At 47.4% G+C, this 22,891-nt stretch overlaps 1 protein-coding gene across 1 annotated transcript in view; it reads left to right on the top strand.

Moving 5' to 3' along the window:
- The first annotated feature begins 6 nt into the window (after positions 1-6).
- Positions 7-22,891, top strand: part of UBR4 (ubiquitin protein ligase E3 component n-recognin 4) — a 70,279-nt gene continuing 47,394 nt past the window's right edge. The window contains exons 1-36 of the mRNA XM_042015865.1: positions 7-137; positions 3,695-3,792; positions 4,643-4,746; positions 5,407-5,536; positions 5,643-5,782; positions 6,124-6,226; positions 6,754-6,895; positions 7,001-7,125; positions 7,779-7,903; positions 8,139-8,198; positions 8,318-8,508; positions 8,744-8,843; positions 8,961-9,098; positions 9,573-9,690; positions 10,109-10,296; positions 10,879-11,038; positions 11,165-11,250; positions 12,230-12,399; positions 13,053-13,335; positions 13,932-14,064; positions 14,491-14,570; positions 15,073-15,201; positions 15,655-15,837; positions 16,009-16,131; positions 16,221-16,450; positions 17,078-17,202; positions 17,646-17,743; positions 17,864-18,021; positions 18,713-18,922; positions 19,451-19,552; positions 20,459-20,559; positions 20,737-20,935; positions 21,056-21,244; positions 21,742-21,805; positions 21,995-22,186; positions 22,758-22,828. Of these exons, the coding sequence (XP_041871799.1) occupies positions 7-137; positions 3,695-3,792; positions 4,643-4,746; positions 5,407-5,536; positions 5,643-5,782; positions 6,124-6,226; positions 6,754-6,895; positions 7,001-7,125; positions 7,779-7,903; positions 8,139-8,198; positions 8,318-8,508; positions 8,744-8,843; positions 8,961-9,098; positions 9,573-9,690; positions 10,109-10,296; positions 10,879-11,038; positions 11,165-11,250; positions 12,230-12,399; positions 13,053-13,335; positions 13,932-14,064; positions 14,491-14,570; positions 15,073-15,201; positions 15,655-15,837; positions 16,009-16,131; positions 16,221-16,450; positions 17,078-17,202; positions 17,646-17,743; positions 17,864-18,021; positions 18,713-18,922; positions 19,451-19,552; positions 20,459-20,559; positions 20,737-20,935; positions 21,056-21,244; positions 21,742-21,805; positions 21,995-22,186; positions 22,758-22,828 (4,979 nt within the window). The remainder of the gene's footprint in view (positions 138-3,694; positions 3,793-4,642; positions 4,747-5,406; positions 5,537-5,642; positions 5,783-6,123; positions 6,227-6,753; positions 6,896-7,000; positions 7,126-7,778; positions 7,904-8,138; positions 8,199-8,317; positions 8,509-8,743; positions 8,844-8,960; positions 9,099-9,572; positions 9,691-10,108; positions 10,297-10,878; positions 11,039-11,164; positions 11,251-12,229; positions 12,400-13,052; positions 13,336-13,931; positions 14,065-14,490; positions 14,571-15,072; positions 15,202-15,654; positions 15,838-16,008; positions 16,132-16,220; positions 16,451-17,077; positions 17,203-17,645; positions 17,744-17,863; positions 18,022-18,712; positions 18,923-19,450; positions 19,553-20,458; positions 20,560-20,736; positions 20,936-21,055; positions 21,245-21,741; positions 21,806-21,994; positions 22,187-22,757; positions 22,829-22,891) is intronic.

Genomic DNA, 22,891 nt, shown 5'->3' on the forward strand with positions numbered 1-22,891 from the left:
CCCAAGATGGCGGCGGGCGGCGCGGGGGCCGCGGCCGGGCCCGGCTGGGACGTGGCCGTGCGGCCGCTGCTCTCCGCGTCCTACTCGGCCTTCGACATGAAGGAGCTGCCGCAGCTGCTCGCCTCGGTCATCGAGAGGTGAGGGAGCGCGGGCGAGGGCTGCCGCCCCTTGGCGTCGCCCGCTCAGGGGGAGCGCTGGGGGTGCTGCTGCGGGAGCAGCTGAGGGGCGGCTGAGGCGGGGCCCGGCGCGGTGCCCGGCTGGGTGTGAGGTGCCCGGTGCCGGGCTCGGTGCCCGGCAGGGCAGGCGGCGGGGCTGCGGCTGCCCGGGCAAAGCCCCGAGCTCCGTCCCCGGCTCCTCCCGCTGTCCCGGGGCCGCAGCTCTCGGAGGTGCCCTCGGGCCCCATAACGGGCTGAGGGTGCTCGCCTGGCCGCAGCACCTCGGACAGGCGCCCGCCGAGAGGCTTCGGGACTGTTCTTGTGGTTTTGCTTTTGTCCAGGCGTGTCACAGTTTGCCCGGTTGGGCCGTGGGAAGTGTTGTCTCACCGGGCTCTGGGGGGACCAGACTTCCCTCTAAGTCTTTACCACTGCAATACTTTTGCTATTTTAAATAGAAATAAAGCAGAACCAAATCAAGTCTGCCTTGTCTTAACCACATAGGTTTGACTCTTAGCATCAGAGTACTTAATTCAACTTACAGCTTGTTTTATGATCTAAAACACGAGATGTGAATGCCGCAACATCACGCTCAGTTACAGAGATCTATAACCCCGGCCACAGCAAGTTGTTAGGAAACATAAAATAAACACTGCACTGAGGAAGATGATAAAATAAAGCCTTGTGGTCTTTTGCTTAATGTAGAATGGCTGAGTGTGCAGTGGATGCTTTGGACTCAAAGAGTTCAATTCACAGAGTTCTGTGCCTGCACACACAGAGCAGTTGTTCCCCCAGAAGCTGCACGCTCAGTGTTGATGCATTTGGGCAGTTCTTTGGCCAGTCTTTGTTTTAGGGACCATTCCAGTGTCACTTTTCCCCAAGCAGCTCTGCTGTCCCTTTGCCTAAAGTTCATTAGTGGAGTGTTCCATCAAAATATCCCAGGGACACTCGAGTGGATCCACTTGAGTTCTGGGAGAGGGCTGCTTCCTCCTTTGGAGGGAATGTCGGTTCTGTTTTCCACTTGAGACAGCAGTTCGTTGCCTTCAAGCAGCGCTGCCTGAGGTTGGAGTTGTGTGTCTGATGATCTGGCAGGATTTGGGCTCTTGCAGGATGGTACTTTTTGTTTCATGCCTTGGTGTGGCGTGCTAAATCACAAAGGAATAAATACGACTTGTTCGTGTCTGGAGCTGTGCTTTTCTGTGCTGAACAAGAATCTATCTTTAGATTCCTGACAGAAAATCTTTTATCTGTTCAAGTTATTTTTAGAAGGCAGTCGCTAAGCTCTTGATGGTGTCAGCCAACCCCAAAGTGGCTGGATTTCCCCTTAAATAAACTTGCTGAGATGACAGTGAAATCACTGGTATTATTCTTTTCAAAATAAATCAATAAACTCCTTTTTTTAAGTACTCTTGTATTTCATTTATAAGTGTAAGGTTACTGGTATTCCTCTGTTAGCAGGTGTCTTCAAGAATTGATAGAAACTAGTCCCTTATTTGACATAAATGATGGAAATGCTGACTTGGAAGGGTGCAGCTGGAGAGGACCTCTGGGTGTGTGAAGTCACTCCAGGCTGGTCTTTGGGGAAGGGGTTTCCGCAGGGGAGAATTCCTGCACCTGGAGCAGTGCCTTCCCGAGGAGGAGGCTGCTTTGTGCCCACTGCCCTAAGGGCAGGGGCTGGTCAGGGCTGGGGAGCAGAGCTGAGGCAGGAGGTGGGATTTGGTGCTGATTAATGTTGATAGTGACACAGAGGCTTCTCCTCAGCCGGAGTAATGAGCTTCCCTGGGAAGCAAACCCCTCTAAATAAGACACAGTACAGAGGCTGAAAGTCATTATTAAATCTCACTGTATGCTCACAATAACGCTCTGGCACATCACAGATTGAGCTGTTGTCTTCTGTTGATGGTTATTTGCAAGGATTGATGATTTCTTGACAGCAGCCTTCCACTTCACATTATCATAACATCCACAACGTGTTTTAGTAAAACTCAAACCTCTCATTGCCCAATCCCTATCTCGTGCTGGATTCTTCACCTCTGTGTTCTTTATACCCTGTGGGCACTGTGCATTGCACAGCTTGACCTGTGCAGTAATTTAGGAGCTGTCAGCCTCTCCTGTACTCTGTTATTCCCCAATTGTTCTAATTTGTTCTCTTAACAATACTTACATACCTACTGCTGCTGGGTTTGAGTTGGGCCTGAGAGGTAGGTGAGCAAAATTAGTGTCTGAAAAGGAGAGAGCACGGACTGTTTTGCATGTTCAGTCTCTAGGCTCGTTCCTCACCAGAGCAGTTCTGGCAGGAGAGGGTGAGGTGAGGCCTGAGGTATTGGAACTCGGTCGTGTGATGCTGCTGAATATCTTCCAGTAAAGCCTCTCTCTTCATTTTCTGTTTTTCTATTTCAGCTTTCTAGGCAGACTGAATAAAACCTCAGACTTAGGAAATCAAACTACAAAGCTGATGAGTATTTCTTTCTGCTCGTTTTTGTGGAGAAATGGTTCTGTTCCAGAGTTGTTTCTGTTTCAGCTGCATCTCCCTTAGAGCTGGAAACGATGGCTTAGGGTGGAAAAAGGGAAGGTGACTGGGTATAAACTGGGCTTTGTTCAGGTCAGCAGGGAATGGTGACATCGTGGTTGGAGTTGGGTACAGCCTGTGCCATGGGCTGCTGCCCTCTGCTCCCCACCTGCCCTCCAGGAATAACCTCTGTCCCACAGGTGGAGAAGCCTGGCTTGGTTTGGAGAGGCAAAGTGAAGCTGAGTCAACTAATCTGTTCTTCCAGCTTGCTTGTTCACATCACTGCATGAAAATGTGAAAGAAAGTAAATTGATCATTCGATAGGCAGATATGCACATCCCTTAGCGTTGTCACAGGAAAAACGAGGGGCAGAACGAGATGTGGAGGCAGAGCAGTTTGTGTTCTCTGTGTCTGTGCAGGTGGGATGTGGTGGGACACCTTTAGGGTGTCACCTCTGCCATAAAAGGCTGATGTCCGAGGCCACTGAGTCTCGCTGAGAGGCCTCGGGGGCTTTGCCTTACCTGGCCAAACCCTCCCCTCCCCAGGTGGTCGCAGGGGCTGTGCCTGTGTCTGTTGTGGTTCTGCAGTTGCCTGGTTTGATCCCTCTGATTTGCACACTTGCACAAACTCCAGTTGCCTCCATGCCGTGACAGAAAGGGAATGCCTGTGCTCCAGGCCTGGCAAATCCTGCCGGCGTTAGCAGAACACACAGTCCAGGCACTCTGGGCAGCTGAGTTTAGGACAACTTAAAGGTTAATGAGCCTCTGGCAGGGAGTGCAGCTGGTAGAGCCTGACCTGTTGATGCTGTGGAGGAGAAACACTGGCAGCAGTGGAACTATTTCCTTAAATTTCCTGTGCAGTGATGCTGATGCCGTGATCCGGCTGCGGCTGGAGGACTCGGTCCTGGGGACACGAGGGCTGTGTTCCCAGAGCTGTCATCTTGCCTTGCCCCTGTCACTGGACTCATTGGGGTGCTGGGTGGTGCTGCTGCTGTGCTGGGTCCGGCTGACCTCTCTCCCCTTCTCCGTTGCAGTGAATCTGAGATCCTGCACCACGACAAGCAGTATGAGCCCTTTTACTCCTCCTTCGTTGCACTTTCCACACATTATATCACTACTGTGTGTGGCCTCAGTAAGTGTTCCTTTGCTTCTCTTGCTCCTGTGTAATGACTGGCTGCAGTAAAAGTAAATCAGAACTGTTGATTTTTGTCTTTGTTTTTTTGCCCTCTTGCTGAATCAGACTTTAGGGCCAGCGTTGCTGGCTTTTGTACCACAAAATGTCAGCTCTGATGGAAAGGGAAGCTTGTTGATGGGAGTATTTGGCCACCAACTACTGGACAGCGTTGCCTTTTTGGCTGCTTATTCATTGACCGATCTAATTTTTGGTCAAGGGTTTAAATCCGTTTTCAGGATTTTTAGATTATCCTTCAGCAGTTAGAACACTGCTGTCCCTGGAAATGTCCGAGGCCGGGTTGGCCAGGGCTTGGAGCAGCCTGATCTGGTGGAAGGTGTTCTGGCCATGGCAGGGGGTGGGACTGGATGGGATTTAAGGTCCCTTCCAACCCAAACCATTCAGGGCTTCTGTAGTTATGTTACTGCGTTGGAGTTAGTGATCAAAACATTGTGACTCAAAATATTTTCTGTTATTTTGGCTGACAATTTAGCAATTACAACAAAAAAATGGGCTTTGTGAACTTGTTTCATTTCTTCAGAGCTTCTGTCAGCATTAAATAATGTTGCTGGGGAAACTGTTTTATCTGTCTGAATTCCCCTGTCTGGCAGAAGGAATTATCCTTCACTTTGCTGACATTTCTTAGGTTACATTGTAATGGAGACTGAGTTTATATTGCATCTGTGTCAGGCAGGGTAGATTGAGTGTGTACCCACACTGTGGAGCATCCTGCTTTACTGACAGCATTGGGAGCTTATTACACTGGACTATTTTAAAACTTGCTCTGAATACAAGGATCTGCTTTTTTCAGTACCAAGAAACCAGTTGCAGTCAGTGGCAGCTGCCTGTAAAGTCCTGATTGAATTCTCCCTGCTGCGGCTTGAGAACCCAGACGAAGCATGTGCTGTTTCACAGGTGAGAACAGGTTTGGACCTCCTGGGCCAGCCTCAGTGTGAAAATGGACTTTGGGCTCTAATTCTGAAATAATCTGCTCTAATGTTCAGTGCATAAAGCAAAATTAATGAAGCTCTTAAAATATTTAAAGTTACACTTTGGTAGACACTGATTCCTGCTGAATCTTCCCTCTGCATTCTGTACTCAGAATCAAAGCTTGCTCACAGCTCGAAGTAAAGGTGACCTGAAGCCTCGGTTAATTCTGTTCCAGTTTCCTACACTCTGGTTTGATTTTGTGCAACAACCTGGATCACAGCTATTTGCTTAGTTTTTAAAGATGTTTTCTTGCCTGCTTGTATTTCTGTCTTGTGGGAAAGCTTAAATCTGTTTGAAAGAGGGAAAGCCTGTGAGGAGTGTTCCCATGATGTAGTGTGTTGTAGCAGAGAGAGCTTTTCCAGGTGTTTTCCATAAGAAGCACAGGCAGTGTCAGTGACCTGGATTACCTGCAGTCAGGGATGTGTCACGATCCTGGGGGGGGAGAGCAGAGTGGCTCAGAGCTGTTGCAGTGGCCTCACCAGCTGAAGTTGCATTACTCTTAATCCATCTGCTTAGAGTAAGCAATACGGAGGAGTGATTGGAATCAAGAGTTTAAATGGTACTTGATGTCTCTGTTTTCTGTAGAAACACCTCATTCTGCTGATCAAGGGGCTGTGCACGGGCTGCAGCCGTCTGGACCGGACGGAAATCATCACCTTCACAGCAATGATGAAATCAGCCAAGCTGCCTCAGACTGTCAAAACCCTCTCTGATGGTAGGGAGGAGGCTTCAGCTGTGTGTGTTTCACTGCAGCACTGCAGTTAGGCACAGAAAATCTGGGGTTTGCTGTCTGAAATGGGGGTTTGTTGTTTTCCCTGCAGTTGAGGACCAGAAGGAATTAGCCTCCCCGGTGAGCCCAGAGCTGAGACAGAAGGAAGTGCAGATGAACTTCCTCAACCAATTGACATCAGTCTTTAACCCCAGAGTCTCATCATCACCATCAATCACAACAGAGACACAGGTAAAAAATCCTCTAAAACAGAAAGAGTCTGAATTTCAACATTAATAACCCAGTGCGGGGAAGGACAGAGGGCTCTAAGTGGTACTTCTTAATACAAATGTAAAAAGAATCTTTATTAAAAATGTGAATCCTGCTTGCACGTGATCAATGGCAAACAACCAAAAACTGTTTGTGCTGTATTGGCAATACTGGATTTGCTTCCTAGTGGAAGGCGGTGTTCAGTGACATCCATGGCTGTTTGGGGTCTTGCTGCTGATACATCTCACTTCTATGTAGAGACTTAGAGAAATACCATGTGGTTTTAGTGCCTCCATAATATATTTTGTATGTGCTTGCTTTAGGTGGAAGGAGAGAGCGAAGATCAAGCTGCCACAGATCAAACCTCTGCAACAAAAACCAAGAGCATATTCATTGCTCAGAATGTGGCCAGCCTGCAAGAACTTGGTGAGAATCAGGTTTCTAGCTTGGGGCCAAAAGAGTGCTGGAAAAATCTCTGTCCAGTGTTACATCTCACAGCTCTGAGTGGGAAGAAGCTTTCTGACCTAAAGGGTTCTCTGGGTTGCTGGTGATTGCCGAGGGAGGTTGTGGCTGGAATGGAGTTTTCATTGCAGAGATGAGCTCAGTGTATTTGTGTTTGGAGGGGTAGATAAGGTAGATGATATGACATACGTTATGGGATGGATTATTGAGCAGATGCGGATTAGAATCACAGGATCCTTAAGATTGGAAAAGACCTTGGGATCATCAAGTCCCACCAGCTGGACCTGGTGTGCCCTGTAACATGGACACAGAGCTTTGTGACACCCGTTACAAATGTGGGCTGGAAACTTCACCGGCTGGTGTTGTAAAACAGCCTTTATCCTATTGCCTCATCCCTGGTGGCATTTTCTCACCACCAAGAGCAATTAAGTCAATTATTGAGGACCGTTAGGGCTGAAGCAGTGACACAGCCCTGCTGCTGTGGTTGGCAGGTGGCTCTGAGAAGCTGCTGCGCGTGTGCCTGAACCTGCCGTACTTCCTGCGCTACATCAACCGCTTCCAGGACGCCGTGTCCGCCAACTCCTTCTTCATCATGCCCGCCACGGTGGCCGACGCCACGGCCGTGCGCAACGGGTCAGTGCCACCCCTGCTCGGGGCGTCTCTGTGTGCCTGGGGCAGGTCACTGTGCTGGCAGGGCAGCGCTCGCTGGCCCGTCCTCACCGTGTGTCCTGCCCGCAGGTTCCACTCGCTGGTGATCGATGTGACCATGGCTCTGGATACGCTGTCCCTGCCCGTGCTGGAGCCCCTGACGCCCACACGTCTCCAGGACGTGACTGTTCTTGCTCTCAGCTGTCTCTATGCAGGTGAGTGGGTCTCCAGTAGTTCTTTAGAGTCTTTTGCTCTGCTTTGTTACCTGTGTGTTGGAGGCTCAGCCCACAAATAGCCTTTATTTCTCATGAATTTGAAGCTCTGCAGCACAGTGTGGTGACTGGGTTAATACTGAAGTTGTTACTGATACGATCTGCCACTGTTCCTCTCAGTATCTAAGAAAAAGACTGAGTGACTCAACATCTTAACAGCGTGTAATTTCTGTTCTTTTTATATTCAGAGCATAATATATTTTTGCTTTAGGCTTCAGCTTAATTTGTTATAGCCCCAAATCAGCCTTGTTTCCCAGGAGTGGTTTAAGCACACCAAAATCCTGAGTGTTTAATTGGTATGGGGGAGACTTTAAGGAGATGTGGCACTTGAGTATGAAGATTGTCTTTAAAATGGTATTGAATTACATGGTAAAACATTACCTCCTTTAACTGTTCCCATGTGTTTGTGTAGGATAAAACTTCACTCTTTTGAGGGTACTAAAGATTTTTAATCTTTCCCTGTCATACTGAGCATTCCCTGCTCCATCAAGTTGATGGACACGTTCAATACCGCTTGTCTTAATGTGCTAAATAGGAATATTCTGCCCCAAGATTGGCTCTTCCTAAGAATGTCCCCTGCACTTGTTTTCCCTGAGGTGTGAGCGTGGCCACCTGCATGGCCATCCTGCACGTGGGCAGCACCCAACAGGTACGAACCGGGTCGACGAGCTCCAAAGAAGAAGATTATGAGAACGATGCTGCTACTATTGTACAGAAATGTGTAAGTAAATGACAGAGTGCTCATTGTTTTCCTCCTCAGCAAGCAAAGAGCACAGAATTTGTCTTTATTTGCATTGCAATACACAGCTGTGATTGATTTTGGGACATTAACCTTGCTGATAAAGGAGTTAAAGGGGTGGCTAATTGTAGAGGGTAAAATAAAATTACATTTGGAGTTTTTATTTTTAATTGCTGTCTGGCGGGGTGCCTTACCATGGTTTTGGGTTTATTTGCAGCTTGAAATCTATGAAATGATTGGACAAGCAATCAGCAATTCACGCCGTGCAGGGGGTGAGGTAAGATTTCCATCTCAGGAAGCTTTTTCGCTCTTTTTGTGCTGATGTACTTTGGCATTTGGATTGACAGTTTTGGTGCTTTTTTCTCCCTCCCTTCCCCTTGACTTTTGGCACGATAGCATTATCAGAACTTCCAGCTGCTCGGGGCTTGGTGTTTGCTGAACAGCCTGTTCCTCATCTTGAACCTCAGCCCCACGGCCTTGGCTGATAAGGGGAAGGAGAAGGATCCCTTGGCTGCTCTTCGCGTCAGAGACATCATTGCTCGTACTAAGGAGGGCGTGGGGTCTCCCAAACTGGGACCTGGGAAAGGGTATGTGACACCCCTGCAGGAATCATTGTCCAGGGATCTAAGCAGGCCCAGCAAGCGGCTGCTATGGGGTCTTGTTGGTCTCTTGAAATTTTATCTCTCGTTGCAATTCACGTCCTGAGTCTTGGGAAGAAGAGAATTTGTTGTCTCCAGTTTAGCAAAGCAGTCACTTTATTTCATATTTATTTCTTTATTATTTTCCCCCTGAAATGCCATTCTGTCCTTTCTTTTTCTGCAGGCATCAAGGGTTTGGGGTGCTGTCAGTGGTGCTGGCAAATCATGCCATCAAATTGCTGTCATCTCTTTTCCAAGATCTGCAAGTGGAAGCATTGCACAAGGTACGCAGGTAGCATGGACGTTGTCCTGACACATTCTGCCTTCTCCACTGATACACACTTGGAATTCTCCCACCAATTTCTCTTTCTTTCAATTCAATTTGAAATTCTGTTCTCCAGGGCTGGGAGAGCGACGGCCCGCCAGCAGTGCTGGACATCATGGCTCAGAGCACGTCCATCCAGAGGATTCAGCGGCTCATAGACTCTGTGCCGCTCACTAATTTGCTGCTGACTCTGCTCTCTACTTCCTACAGAAAGGTAGGAACGGCACACAGCTAGAGAACTTCCAGAGCTCAGCCTCTCCAAGTTATCATCACTTTACAAACCTGGGCCTCTGCTGAGAACGTACAGTTCTTCTTTCAGAAGCTGTCAGCCGGGGCCTCTCTCTTTCCTCTTTTCAGAGATGTAAATTTGACAAACTTGTGCTAATGAAAATGCACTTTTTTTGTAAGTTCAGTGGTATTTGTGATTTTAGTGGAAAGATGAAAAGGCTGTGTTGATAACAGATGCTTTTATATTAGAACTGTTACTTCAAGTGTCGCTTACTAACTTGACATAGATTGTTTATTTTCAACCATTGTGTAATTTTTAGTACAACTTAAGCCTTGAAAAACTTAATAAATTAGTTGAGACAAATTCACTAGAAGAAAATTAAAAGGCATGAGGAAGTTACTCTTATTTTCAAATTATTATCTTCCATAATCATAACATTTTCCTTGTGCTGTTCTTTAGGCCTGTGTCCTGCAGCGCCAGAGGAAGGGCTCCATGAGCAGTGATGCCAGTGCCTCCACTGACTCCAACACTTACTACGAGGATGATTTTAGCAGCACTGAGGAGGACAGCAGCCAAGGTAATAGTTTGTAGCAACTCAGGATTTTACACTGCTTTTCACATTTAATGGAAACCTGGCTACTGTGCTGTTGCCTTCTCAGACTGTATGACTGGTAACACTGAAAATACAGAGCAGTTTGTGAGGTCTGTGTGGCAGAAGTAGTGCTGACTGCACTCTTTTGTGTAAACGGAAGCCTGAGTGGCTGGGATTTGGCAGTATTTGCTTAAGAAGAGAGTGGAAATAATTTCTTTGTGTAAACTCCTGCTGGACCTCTGTGAAAGGGCTTTGCCTTGTGATTTGGAAAGAAGAAATGAAGATAGCAGACACCTTAACTGTGCTCATTGAAATTCTGTTTTAGGCCTTTTTCAGGCTGCGTAGTTTTATAAGGTATTTGCTTATGAAAGTATGGGTTTGTTTTTCCTGCCCTGTGTGCTAGATGACGACAGTGAACCAATCCTGGGGCAGTGGTTTGAAGAGACAATCTCTCCCAGCAAAGAGAAAGTGGCCCCACCGCCGCCCCCTCCACCCCCTCCTCTGGAGAGCTCGCCGAGGGTGAAGAGCCCCAACAAGCAGAGTGCTGGGGAGAACGGGAACATCCTGGCCAGCCGCAAGGATCCCGAGCTGGTACGGCCGGAGCTGGGTCCTGGGGAGCTGCGGGGGCTCGGGGCAGGCGCTGCTGGGCTGTGGCACCGTGCTCCTGCCAGGGACAGCTGTGCTGGCAGCCTCCGTGGGAAATGGCAGGCGGTGCTGGTGCGCTGCTCAGGGGGAATCAGGGACTGTCCCGGCTGTGGAGAAGGATGTTTGCTCTCCTCTCCTGTCAGGTGGAATGTCTCAGGATTTGTTGCTGGCAGGGAAGAAGAGGCTGGAGATTGTATCTGTTTGGGTTACAGAGGGAGCGGGAAAAGCGGGGTAGAGCTGCAAGTGAAGTGACTTGCTGACAGATGCTTTTAGCTCCAACTCCACTGGGTAAAGATAAAAATAAATACTGCAGTAGAGAAGTTGGAGGCCTCCAGCCTTCTCAGAGAGTTCTGGAATCAGTCCTGGCCCAGAGCACAGTGCAGGGAGCTGGATTGCCATGAGTGCACCTTTGCTGCAGGGGAGGGTAGGTTTAAGGGACTCGATTTATTTTGCTGGTGGTTTAGTTTTGGTTTAATGTTAACCCTCTGCTTTTGTTGCTTCTATAGTGTGTTTCTCTTTTCTTTTCAGTTTTTGAGCCTAGCTTCAAACATTTTGAACTTTATCACTTCTTCTATGCTGAACTCCAGGAATAACTTCATCCGCAACTACCTGAGCGTGTCCCTGTCGGAGCAGCACATGGCCACGCTGGCGAGCATCATCAAGGAGGTGGACAAGGATGGCCTGAAGGGTGAGTGGGCACAACCTTTCTGGTAGAGCTGTACAGCTCAGAGGTGTCTCTTTTTTTAGTTTCACGTCAAAGTTTTAGATACTGGAGAGCAAAGGTAGTGAGTGGCTCTCGATCCATGTCTTACAGGCACGTCAGATGAGGAGTTTGCTGCTGCTCTGTATCACTTCAACCATTCCTTGGTGACCTCAGATCTTCAGTCCCCTGCCCTACAGGTGAGCTGGGGTTGAATGCATAAATAAAATTAAGAAGTGGTGGTGTCTGTTTATGCCTCTATGTGGGTTCTCCACATCTTGAATAGCGTGTTGGCTGTTCCATTTGGCCCTGAGTATATTCTGCAAAAAGAGGTTGGAATATTTTGAGTCCTATGGTTTGAATGACCTTTGCAGTCATCCAGCACGAAACATCCTGCACAGTGTAAACTTAACATCTAGAGTTCAGACTAATCCACTGAACTTTGAAGGTGATGAAAGCTGAGAAGGAAATGAGTTTGTGTATTTTGTCTTGGAGAATTGCCTCTATCCATGAGTTTATCAAGAGACATTCCTACAGATTTGCTCTGCTGTCAGGACTGATGCCAAAAGGCCTTGGAATTCTCTCAGGAGAGAATCAAATTAATCCTTTTGCTTTCCTGTCCTAGCTTTGTAGCCTCTAGGTTTCTTTTCTGGGTCATGGCATGACCTGACTTAACCCTGTCATGGAGGTTACAAACCTGCTTCACCCATCACTGAATTCAATTCCTATACTTTGTTGGCTGTTTCCTACTGTATTTAAAACACTCTGTTGACTGTTAATTTTTAAAAGCAGTTGGACTTTCAGCAATCTGCCTTTTTACTCTCTTAGAAAAGAAGCAAATGTTACTGTGATCATTTAAAGAGCTCTTCTTCCAAATTCACAGATACTGAACACAGTAGCATAACCTTTCCTGCTCTGATATTGCAGTGAATGAGAAAAGCTCATTAATGCCATTTTTCCTGCATTGGTGTTAAGAGTTTGTTGTGTTTAGGTGGCAAAGTGACAGCATTGAGTGTCCCTCAGCAGCTCTGCCCTGTATCAGACAGGAGAGCCATTGCTGTGTGAGCAGAGCTGAGAGCCCTGCTGTTTATTGTCATCTATATGCTCAGATCATACTTTTAGTTAGTTAAAGCATCAGGTAGGACTTGCCTCTTTCTAACAAGCCCCTGTTTGTTCCAGAACACACTTCTCCAGCAGCTGGGAGTTGCCCCTTTTTCTGAGGGTCCATGGCCTCTCTACATCCACCCTCAAAGTTTGTCGGTGCTGTCCCGACTGCTTCTGATTTGGCAGCATAAAGCCACTGCCCAGGGAGATCCTGATGTTCCAGAATGCCTTAAAGTCTGGGAAAGGTGAGATCATTTTATATGAAGCTGAAAATCAGTCATCTCTTACCTCTCTCATTTCCTGTCAAGTGAAAATTTTCTGGGCCCAGCATTCCAAGTGTGTGAGTTCTCTGATCTGGGATCCGTGTGGTGCTGGGAGGAGCAGAGGCTCAGTCTGCTGTGCTGTGGAATCCTTCACCCAGAGCCCAGGAAATGAGACCTGCAGTCAGGAGTTAGGTGGGAGGAGGCTGAATTGCAGCAGGGCTGGCTGTAAAAAGGGAAGGAGAGTATCTTATCTCAGCAGGTTTCTGCTGGGTCCTGTAAGGATGGTGCCAAGATTGTTCCTCTCTGCCATTACCGGGATGTGAAAGTCTCTGAGGGGGTTTAGGTGGTTTAAAGCTCTAATGAACAGCCTTTCCCAGGGAACAGGTTTGAATCACCCTTTCTCCATCTGAATGATTGTTCCTATTTTCCATTAAATATATTTGCTGCTAATTTCATTTCTGTAGGTTTTACTGCTCTCACAGTCTCGTTCCAATACATAAAGTAGCAAACCATTTGTGAAATTGCCAGTATTAGAACAATAAGCAGAAAAATATAACTAAGCTCTAGTTAAAGAGATTTTAAAGAGGGATGTAAGAGGAAAACTAAACTTGACAAACTTCCTCTCCTGTTGCCAGGTTTGTGGGCACCCTGAAGCAAAACGCCTTGCAGGGGACTCTCCCCAGTGACACAGAAGATCTGAATGTGGAGCATCTCCAGCTGCTGCTGCTCATTTTCCACAATTTCTCGGAGCGGGGCCGCAGATCCATCATGATGCTCTGTATCCAGACCATCGTGGAGCTGACAGCAAACATGGAGACCCAGCAGTGTTCTGTGCCTCTTATCGTGGCACGGCTGCTCTTGGTGTTTGACTACCTGCTCCACCAGTATTCCAAGGCCCCCGTGTACCTGTTCGAACAGGTAAGATTTTGACATCTGGATATTTAGTTGGTCACCCAGCAGGAATCTGCAATGGGCAGTCATTTGGTGTGTTCTACCTGTGACCCTTGTGAGTAAGTCAATTTTGATGCTGTTACCAAACTTTGGAGTTCCAAGGAATGGTTAATTATCGTGGCTGGTTCCTAGCAGCAGGTTCAGTTGGAGTGTAAATTCCTGGCGTGACTGGTGTCTTAATGTATCCTAGTAAGGACAGGATAGTTGTCCCACCATATCTTTAAAATCTTGAGTATTTGGCTGTTTAGCTCACAAATACCTTTTGTACGATCTCCTTGCTTTAGCATTTCACTGTGGAGGTTTTTGGCACAGTTCTCCTTAATGGGATGGGATGGTGCCTTGTGCCTGGCTTTTCCAATTGTGGGAAGCTTGGCCATGGATTTAAACTGCTCAGTCCAGAATAAAAATCATCACAGAGGGTCCAGGGCTTCCCCCAGAAGTGTGGAATGTTGTGTTTTGAACAGGATTGTTTCGTGGTTCTTTCTCTGTGGGGTGATACTTTCCCCCAGCCCTCAGTGGCAAGGATGCCATGGGTGGGTTTTTGTTTGGTTTCTTTAATTCAGGTACAATATAATTTGCTGACTCCACCCATTGGCTGGGTGAGTGGATCCCAGGACAGCAGCAGACGAACGTCTGTCCCACTTTATCATGGCTTTAAGGAAGTGGAAGAAAACTGGACCAAACACAGTTCATCAGGTAAGAAAGAAAATGTAAGGAATTTTTTATTCCAAGTTTTGCCTTTATAAATAAATGAGAGCCCTTTCTGTGCCTTGGTCTGGGCAGCTTTTCCTGCTTTTAATGGGCATAGTTACAATAGGTAAAAATACATCTCATAATGCCAGAATTGTTTTATTAAACAAAATTCAAAGTTGTTCTCATCTAGGAGCATGCAACAAGTAATTAAATATAAGTATGTGTTTATTTTGCCAGGATTGTAGGAGTAGGAAAACTTTGGCTGCATGTACCACAGGTTAGAGCACCCATAATGTGTCATGGAGCTGGCTTGGACTCTGGTAGCGGTCTTAAAATGTGGAAGGTTGTGGGGATGGAGGAGAGAATATAACGTAATGTGGCCTATTTAAACTGCCACTTTGAAGGGTGTTTTTTGTTCTCACATTCCAGACTCAGCTCCACAGCCCAGGTTCTACTGCATCCTGTCTCCAGAAGCCTCTGAGGATGATCTGAACCGTCTGGATAGCACGGTATGGCACTGCTGGTAGAGAGTTTCTGGAGGGCCATGGGGTTTGCCAAGTGCCAGGGAAAACAGACAAGAAGGAAAGACTTATTTAAACAGAGGATTGGGAATCTTTCACTAAGTGGAGGAAAGAAGAGTGGCCAGATAAGATAACGCGGGATTCCTTTTTGCTCCTAGTTGGATGTCAGGGCAGTCACTGTGCAAAGTCTGTGAAGATCTGTTGTCGTACTTGCAGGCATGCTTGGGATTCAGACTGACACATGGCATTAGAGTTGTTTTCTCACCACTTTGCTCCAGGTTCTCCCTGGGTTTTGTTTCCTCACTACATTTGTTGCCATCAGGGTTATGGGCTCTCTCTGTCCTGCCTGCTCCTTATCCCCAGTCCAATTTGTCCTCAGTCCCGACAGAACCTCTCCCTGAAGTTTATTTTGCGTGGTTTTGGGCTGTGGGTATTCTGAATGCTTAAAGAGCTTTTCAAAGCAAGGGTCCTGACTTGTCATCTCCTGCAGGTTTGTGAGGTCCTTTTCTCCAGGGCTACGAAGTACGACGAGCTCTACGCAGCCCTCACCTCGTTACTGGCTGCTGGGTCCCAGTTTGATACCCTCAGGAGGAGGGAGAACAAAAATGTCACTGCACTGGTGAGACTGTCTTGCTGCCTGTGTTGAGGAGTAGCAAGTTTTCAAACTTAGTATTTTCAAGCAAAGTGTTTAACCAAAGTATTTTGGACTGTGCTTGGAGTAAGGAGGAGCTTTAAAATCTCGTAACTAACCATAATGTTCGTGGTGGCTACACATCTCTTGAGTTTTTAATTCCTAGTGTGCTTTCGACTTGCTGTAAGTCCATGGTAATTGCAGGAGGTGTGGCTAGAACACAATTAAACAGGAGAGAATTGTATAACTTTTCTTTTTTCCTTTCTCACTCCTGTGTTGCATATTTTATTGTTTAATATGACAGAAACTCAGTCCAGAACATGTTCATCTGATTTGGCACATCTGCAGGAGTGTGGAGTCCCTGAGGAGATAGTTCAGTAGCTGTAATGACGGAAACTGCAGTCTTTCTGTACTAACTTTTCCAACTGTTCCTCTGTGTAGGAAGCCTGTGCCCTTCAGTACTACTTCCTGATCCTGTGGCGGATCCTGGGGATTTTGCCTCCCTCCAAAAGCTACATGCACCATTTGGCCATGAACACCCCCGAGATGAGTGACTGTGACCTCCTGCACACCCTGCGCTGGTCTTCCCGCCTGCAGATCCCGTCCTACGTCGTGTGGATCAAGGTACAGCCTCAGCTCCGTGGGGTGTGTGGAGATGGTGACAGTGAGTGTCGGTCTCCTCCGTCCTGGCTGCACGTGGGGTTTGTTCTGTGGGAACTTGGGCCTCTCTTTTCTAAACTGGTTAATTCCAGAGCACTGTTCAAGCATGATGGGTCTGGGTTTTGGCATTTGTAGGATCACCTTATCAAGCAGGGCATGAAGGCTGAACATGCTGCTCCTCTCATCGAACTGACCTCCAGCAAGTGCATCTCAGTGAAGTACGACGTGGAAATAGCAGAGGAATACTTTGCTCGGCAGGTGAGGTGGTGGGAGTGCAGCTGGGCACACGGAACTCCTGCTTCTGTGGAATGATTTGCACTTACTGTTCCATCCCTCTCTGTTTTCAGATCTCTTCTTTCTGCACTGTCGACTGCACAACCATTCTCCAGCTGCACGAAGTCCCCAGTTTACAATCCATTTACACCCTTGATGCTGCAATCTCCAAGATCCAGGTTTCTCTAGACGAGCACTTTTCCAAGTTAGCTGCAGAAACTGATCCCCACAAGTCCTCAGAGATAACCAAGAACCTCCTCCCTGCTACGCTGCAGCTCATTGACACTTATGCTACATTTACCAGGTACAGCCCTTGGGATTTCCAGCAGGAATACCATTTCCTGCTGTGTTTTGGGCTTTCTCTGCACTTCATGTGTTGTTTTCTTAGAAGTGCCTGGGAGTTTTATAGTCCAGAGTAATTGCTTTATGTCATCTAGAGGGTCCGTTGCTTTAAAAGAATAACAAGTAGCTTCTCAAGCCAGGCATGGGACGTTGTTGTTTCTGAGTAGCCTCCTTGTCTGATCTTCCAAGGCTTCCTTGCAAGTTTTCAAAACCAGCTTTTCCTCAAAAGATAAAGAAAGCCACCCTCTAGGATAGTGCTACTTAAGGTTATTTCTCTGGGATAATACTGAGGCTGTCAGACCATCGAGAAAGAGAGGGGGGCTAATTCTTACATTAAAAACCTGAATTCTTCTAAACTCTAGTTAGAACCTGTGTAGAAGAAAGCAAAAATAAATCAGCTTTTTCTTTTTGGGCACTTCTTCTGGTAAGTAGCTTAGAGGGGATAAAGCCCAGAACTCCCTTAGTGGTGTAAGATGAAGTGTGGGGCAGAACTTCAGAAGTTTGTGTTTTATCTGTCACTCCATTGACACACTTAGTTCTGAGCTGCAGAGCTGATTCCTGAAGTAAATCCTCTCCATGCTGCCTGCAGATCCTACTTGCTGCGGAGCCTCTCAGAGGAGGGTTCCTCGGACAACAAACCCTCCGAGGAGAAGCTGCGGGGCTACGCCGCTGTCCTGGCCATCGGCTCCAGCCGCTGCAAGTCCAACACTCTGGGTGAGGGGCAGGGCACGGGGTTCAGGGTGCCTCCTCCCTGCAGGTGAATCTTTCCTCAGTGCTGCCAATACCCAATTTCAAAGTGATCTCCACCTCTCTGTTCAAACGAGTGAGTTGTGCTGCCAGCACAGCGAAGTCTCTTCCTTTCAGTACCTTACCAACTGAAACAGTTGGGCAAACCTTGAAAGGATCAGTATCTTGTGGATTCCTCTGGATTAGTGAAATGCTCTTATAACCATATTGGAACTGGTGGCATGGAATAACAAGGGGAACTATGAAATGTTAGTATGCTCAAGACTTCTGTGAATTAGTATTTGTGCCATGTTTTCTGCAGTTTTAATGAAGTGGAGGAAGCTGGGACACCCTTAAATAAAACTTCGGGATGATTTTGACTCGTAGACCCGTGAATTTATTCAGTGCATGATTGTTCTGTGTAACTGCAGGTCCGACCCTTGTCCAGAACTTGCCATCAGCTGTGCAGACCCTGTGTGAGTCCTGGAACAACATCCACACCAACGAGTTCCCCAACATCGGTTCATGGGTGAGTCCAGCCTCAGGGCCTGGTCTGGTGTGACTGCAGCTGCAGGAGTTGCTGGGAATGGGGGCACCATGTGGCTCTGTCCCAGATCCAGGGCTCTGATGTGTGTGTGTCCCTCCCCAGCGCAACGCCTTTGCCAACGACACCATCCCTGCAGAAAGCTACATCAGCGCCGTGCAGGCCGCCCACCTGGGCACCCTCTGCAGCCAGAGCCTGCCCCTGGCAGCCTCCCTCAAGCACACCCTGCTGTCCCTGGTCAGGCTCACCGGGGATCTCATCGTGTAAGTCAGGCCTGTGTTACACCGTGTGTTCCGTGCCCTGCTGGGTGCATTGCTCCGTGTCCTCCAGGGCTGACTTCAGGCTGTGTCTGTGCCACACTTACTGACCTGGTGCTGGTTCTGACCTAAACCTTCCAGTTCACAGTTCCAAATACTAAATGAATGACAGACAGTCTTTCTGTCTTCATGTGATATCTCCAAAAGTCGATCTCCCTGAGAGAAACCTTTTTATCAAATATGGACTTGAAGAAACTGGGATATAAACTGACACAGTACGGATCTAATTCATTCATTCGTGTTTTGTTATCATTCACTCGTGTCAAGTTTTTAATGTGTAAGGAAAAGGGAAATGCCATTTTTTTACCAGGGACTTAGTCTAAAATACTCTGAAACCAAAAAGTAGTTGTTGACACTGCAAACAAGCCCAAAAGCCACAGTATGTGACAATGGGGCTGTCTAGGCAGATGTTGTAAGTGTATATATGCAAAAGCAACGTGTAGAATTTTCCAAAGGAGAACTGTTTTTCTGAGAGGGAAATGGCTGGGCCAGTGTATTGATCCCACCTTTCTAAAAATGGTTTCATCACTCACTTGCATTCAGAGTTGTGCCTCACTTAATGTGAATTCTAGTTTCCAGCAGGGACGTTCTGGGACACGTCATGCAGAGAATTAATTTGTGTCCTTTTCTTTCCAAGCTGGTCAGATGATCTGAACCCACCCCAGGTGATTCATTCCCTGCTGCCCCTCCTTCTGGAGACCAGCACAGAGAGTGTGGCAGAAATCAGCAGCAACTCCCTGGAGAGGATCTTGGGCCCTGCGGAGTCCGATGAGTTCCTGGCACGTGTTTATGAGAAGTTGATCACAGGGTGCTATAACATCCTGGCCCATCACTCTGACCCAAACAGGTAACAGAGCTGTGTGCATAGCTTGGCTACAGCAGTGTTGCTTCTGGAACAGAAAAAATCAGCTTATTTTTATCTGTTGAAAGCTTCTACTTGTATACTATAAATATGAGATATTTTATCCACATTACCAGAATTGTGGAGAGGGGGTGAGAGCAAGAGAGAATGGGGAGGAGTAACACCAGAAGAGACTTAAAGTGTAAAAAGAGCAGCTGTTAATAGGAATTTGCATGTGAGGTGTCTGAAAGGTCTGGATTATTCTGGAGTTCTGACTGGGACTTCCCTTAGAGCATCATGTGTCCCTTTGTTCTGAACTTGGTGGATTTGTTGGTGTTTTATTCATCAATTGTTTTTCTCCTGTCTCTTGGAAGAAGAGCTGCTTTCAATTGGTGGAAAATTTACTGGAATTGTAATAGCAAAATGGATCACTTCTGGCCTCTCAGAACTGTTCTGATTGTTGAAATTGTTTCTGTATGTTCTTATTTGATCCTCATGTACTCGATCCTTATCTATTCCTCTTTTAATCCTCAGTGGCCTGGATGAGTCCATCTTGGAGGAATGTTTGCAGCATCTGGAGAAACAGCTGGAGAGCAGCCAGGCCAGAAAAGCCATGGAGGAATTCTTTTCAGAAAGGTGAAGCACCATGGAGGTTGTAGCCCAAGGACTTCATTTCTCATCCTTTTTCTGTTAGCTTGTCCCTGTAGACACCAAGGTGATGTTAATGCAGGCAAATGCAGGATGTTGTGCAGGAAAATACAGACTGTGTAAGGCCAGGATATCCTTCAGGCAGTGCAGGAGAGTGGGAAGAGACTCTGGGGGGGAGAGGACCTGGGTCTTTGTCCAAATCAAACGCTCAGCGAGTCCTCACAGCGATGATCAGTGGGGAATCTTGCAAGATGATTGTTCTGTCCCAGCAGGTTTCTGAGAGATGCTGCTCCATAAGGCACTTACAGACCAAGCTGCAAAATCCCAAATTCTCTCAGTGCTTCTCTGGGGCTACAGGTTGATAATTTTAAGGGTGGAGGTGGGAGGTTGGCCTGACTTTGAATCATGAAGACAAATTGTGCTGGCAGCAGCCTAGAACAGCTGTGATAGAAATAGCCTAGCACACCCACAGTGTTCTGAGTGTGAGGTGAAGGAGAGGAAAGGCTTTCTCCCTCAGAAAGCTGACCATTGCCTGGTTTTTCTCTATATTTGTTCAACAGTTCAGAATCAAAGCAGCCTGGTGGCTGTACAATGTTAGTATGGAAGGGAAAGATAGGCAAGAAAATCTTGACTTTTGGTTTGCAAAGCAGTTCAGGCCCTTTTGTGACTCGGTATGTGGAGACCACTGAAGTGCTACTGAGGAGCCCATTCATGAGTTTTGGTCTGAGCTGGGTTTGCTGTTTGGCTGAAAGGAATTTCTGTGGTTTGGCTGCTGAGCAGTGTTAACACAAACTCCTGCCAGTCTGAAACGTGAGGGCAGAGACAAGTGGAGCCAGTGGAAAAAGGGAATGGGCTGCTTTTTACAAAGCTGATTTAATTCCCCGCTCTGTGCAGTGGAGAACTGGTGCAGATCATGATGGCGACGGCCAACGAGAACCTCTCGGCCAAGTTCTGTAACAGAGTGCTGAAATTCTTCACCAAGCTCTTCCAGCTGAGTAAGTGCTGCTGGCATCTCCTCCGTTCTGCCTTTGCCACTTCACATTGTTCTGGTATTGTCTGAGATTGGGAGGAAGCTGTGGGAGGGAGTGGGATCACATCTCCGCTCTTTTAAGGAGAGCCATTTCACGAGTGTTCATTGGAGCAACTGTCACTGACAGAAACTTTCCCCCCAGCTGAGAAGAGCCCCAACCCCAGCCTGCTGCACCTCTGCGGCTCCCTGGCTCAGCTGGCCTGTGTGGAGCCCGTGAGGCTGCAGGCCTGGCTGACCAGGATGACCATGTCCCCACCCAAGGACTCGGACCAGCTGGACGTGGTGCAGGAGAACAGGCAGCTGCTGCAGCTCCTGACAACTTACATTGTTCGAGAGAACAGGTAAAGCACAGCCTCGGTCCTGTCCTGTGTGCTCTGTTTGTTCTTGGGAGGTGCACATTTTGTGTGAGTTGCTGCTGGTTCTTTGTGGTACCCGTGTGAAACTGTCCTCTTTTTGCTCAGCCAAGTGGGGGAAGGCGTGTGCACTGTTCTGCTCAGCACCCTGATACCAATGGCAACGGAGATGTTGGCCAATGGGGATGGCACGGGCTTTCCTGAGCTGATGGTGGTCATGGCAACTTTGGCCAGTGCAGGACAAGGGGCAGGACACCTCCAGCTTCATGGTGCTGCTGTGGACTGGCTGGGCAGATGGTAAGAGTGAACTCTGTGCTGCTGATGCTTCATTTGTGGGGTGTTCTTCATTTCTTTCCTGGTTTTTTGGGGACAGAAATTTGTGTTCACAGATGCTCCCTTCTCTCTTAGTTTACTATTTGTTGTTTGAACTATGAAGTGTCTGAGGGAGGCTGATCTGTGTCCATCTGTTCCAAACAATCACATTTTTTCTTTCTTTTCTACTCTGGATAGTCAAATTACTGCATTTATACGTTCCCTGTTGTTAATCTAAAGCAAACTGAATGCTTGAAGCTGTTGGTCAGGACTGAGTTCGTACTTCCCAAAGGCTCTCAGCTGCAGTGAGGGGTTTTGGGCTTCCCATCCCTGGAAATATCCCAGGCCAGGCTGGACAGGGTTTGGAGCACCCTGGGATAGTGGAAGGTGTCCCTGTCTGTGGCTGGGGGTGGGATGAGATGGGCTTTAGGATTCCTTCCATCCTAAACCATTCTGTAGTAATTCCCAGTTTTGTGTTGCAGTAAGAAATACCTGTCTCAAAAGAACGTGGTAGAAAAAATGAATGCCAACGTCATGCAAGGGAAGGTAAGACTCGTGCTGGTGCTTCACTTGCAGGAATGAATCACAAGCACGAGTTCAGCTGGCCTGGTTTGGTTTCATGGTGGGAATTTTAAAACCATTTGGCCAGGGAGGGACTGTCCTGTTTGCGTGCCCTGTAGCTGCGGTTGGGGGATGTGAGTGTTGCTCTGATTTTCCTTCACTTCTGCTCCCCAGCACGTGACCATCCTGGAGTGCACGTGCCACATCGTGTCCTACCTGGCCGATGTCACCAACGCCCTGAGCCAGAGCAGCGGGCAGGGCCCCAGCCACCTGTCTGTGGACGGGGAGGAGAGGGCCATCGAGGTGGACTCCGACTGGGTGGAGGAGCTGGCGGTGGAGGAGGAGGACTCTCAGGCTGAAGACTCGGTAGGCAACGGGCACAGGGGATGCTGCAAAGGACAGGAGGGTTTATTGTGCACCTCGCAAACCACTCAGTTTGTAAATTGAGATTTTGCTGTTTATTCCTGATGTGAGACTGAGTGAAGAACCCTACTTGTCAGTTCCTTCCTGCCTAGATCTCTTGACTTTGTGATGTCAACAAAAGTAAAATTTTTATTTTTTTAATTAAAGGGAGAAATGACGTAAAACGGGTTTGTTCCTACTGGTTGCTCAATTACTAGTTTTTGTATCAGCAAGCAATTTAGATTAACAGTTTAGAGCTGTTGGGTGGTGAAAGAAAAGCTGTTAGAGTGTGTTCTTTAAGATTTTTGTATCAAATTTTTGTTACTGTTTCTTTTTCTTGTTAACCGTTTCATGTTACTACAATGTGTCACCATCTGCTCTCTCCATGTGGTTTTGATTCCAGCTGCCTCCTTTCAGCTCAGTGGTACTAAAACTTGCTATTCCTAAAATGCTCATTTGGGGAGTTTATTCTGTACGTGTACTTCACTGTAGCTGCAGTTATAACACCTTCCTAAAACAATTTTCTTCTGGATAGGATGAAGATTCTCTCTGTAATAAGCTCTGTACCTTCACCATCACTCAGAAAGAATTCATGAATCAACATTGGTAAGAATCTCAAGCTTGTGTTCAGAGTTTCAACCTGGTGTTTCTGGCCATTGGGAAGGAAAC

The sequence above is a fragment of the Corvus kubaryi genome, unplaced genomic scaffold, assembly GCF_017639235.1.
Source record: "Corvus kubaryi isolate FWS band 111438036 unplaced genomic scaffold, C.kubaryi_AGA036_p1.0 split3-37344, whole genome shotgun sequence".
In the NCBI taxonomy this organism is placed as follows: Eukaryota; Metazoa; Chordata; class Aves; order Passeriformes; family Corvidae; genus Corvus; species Corvus kubaryi.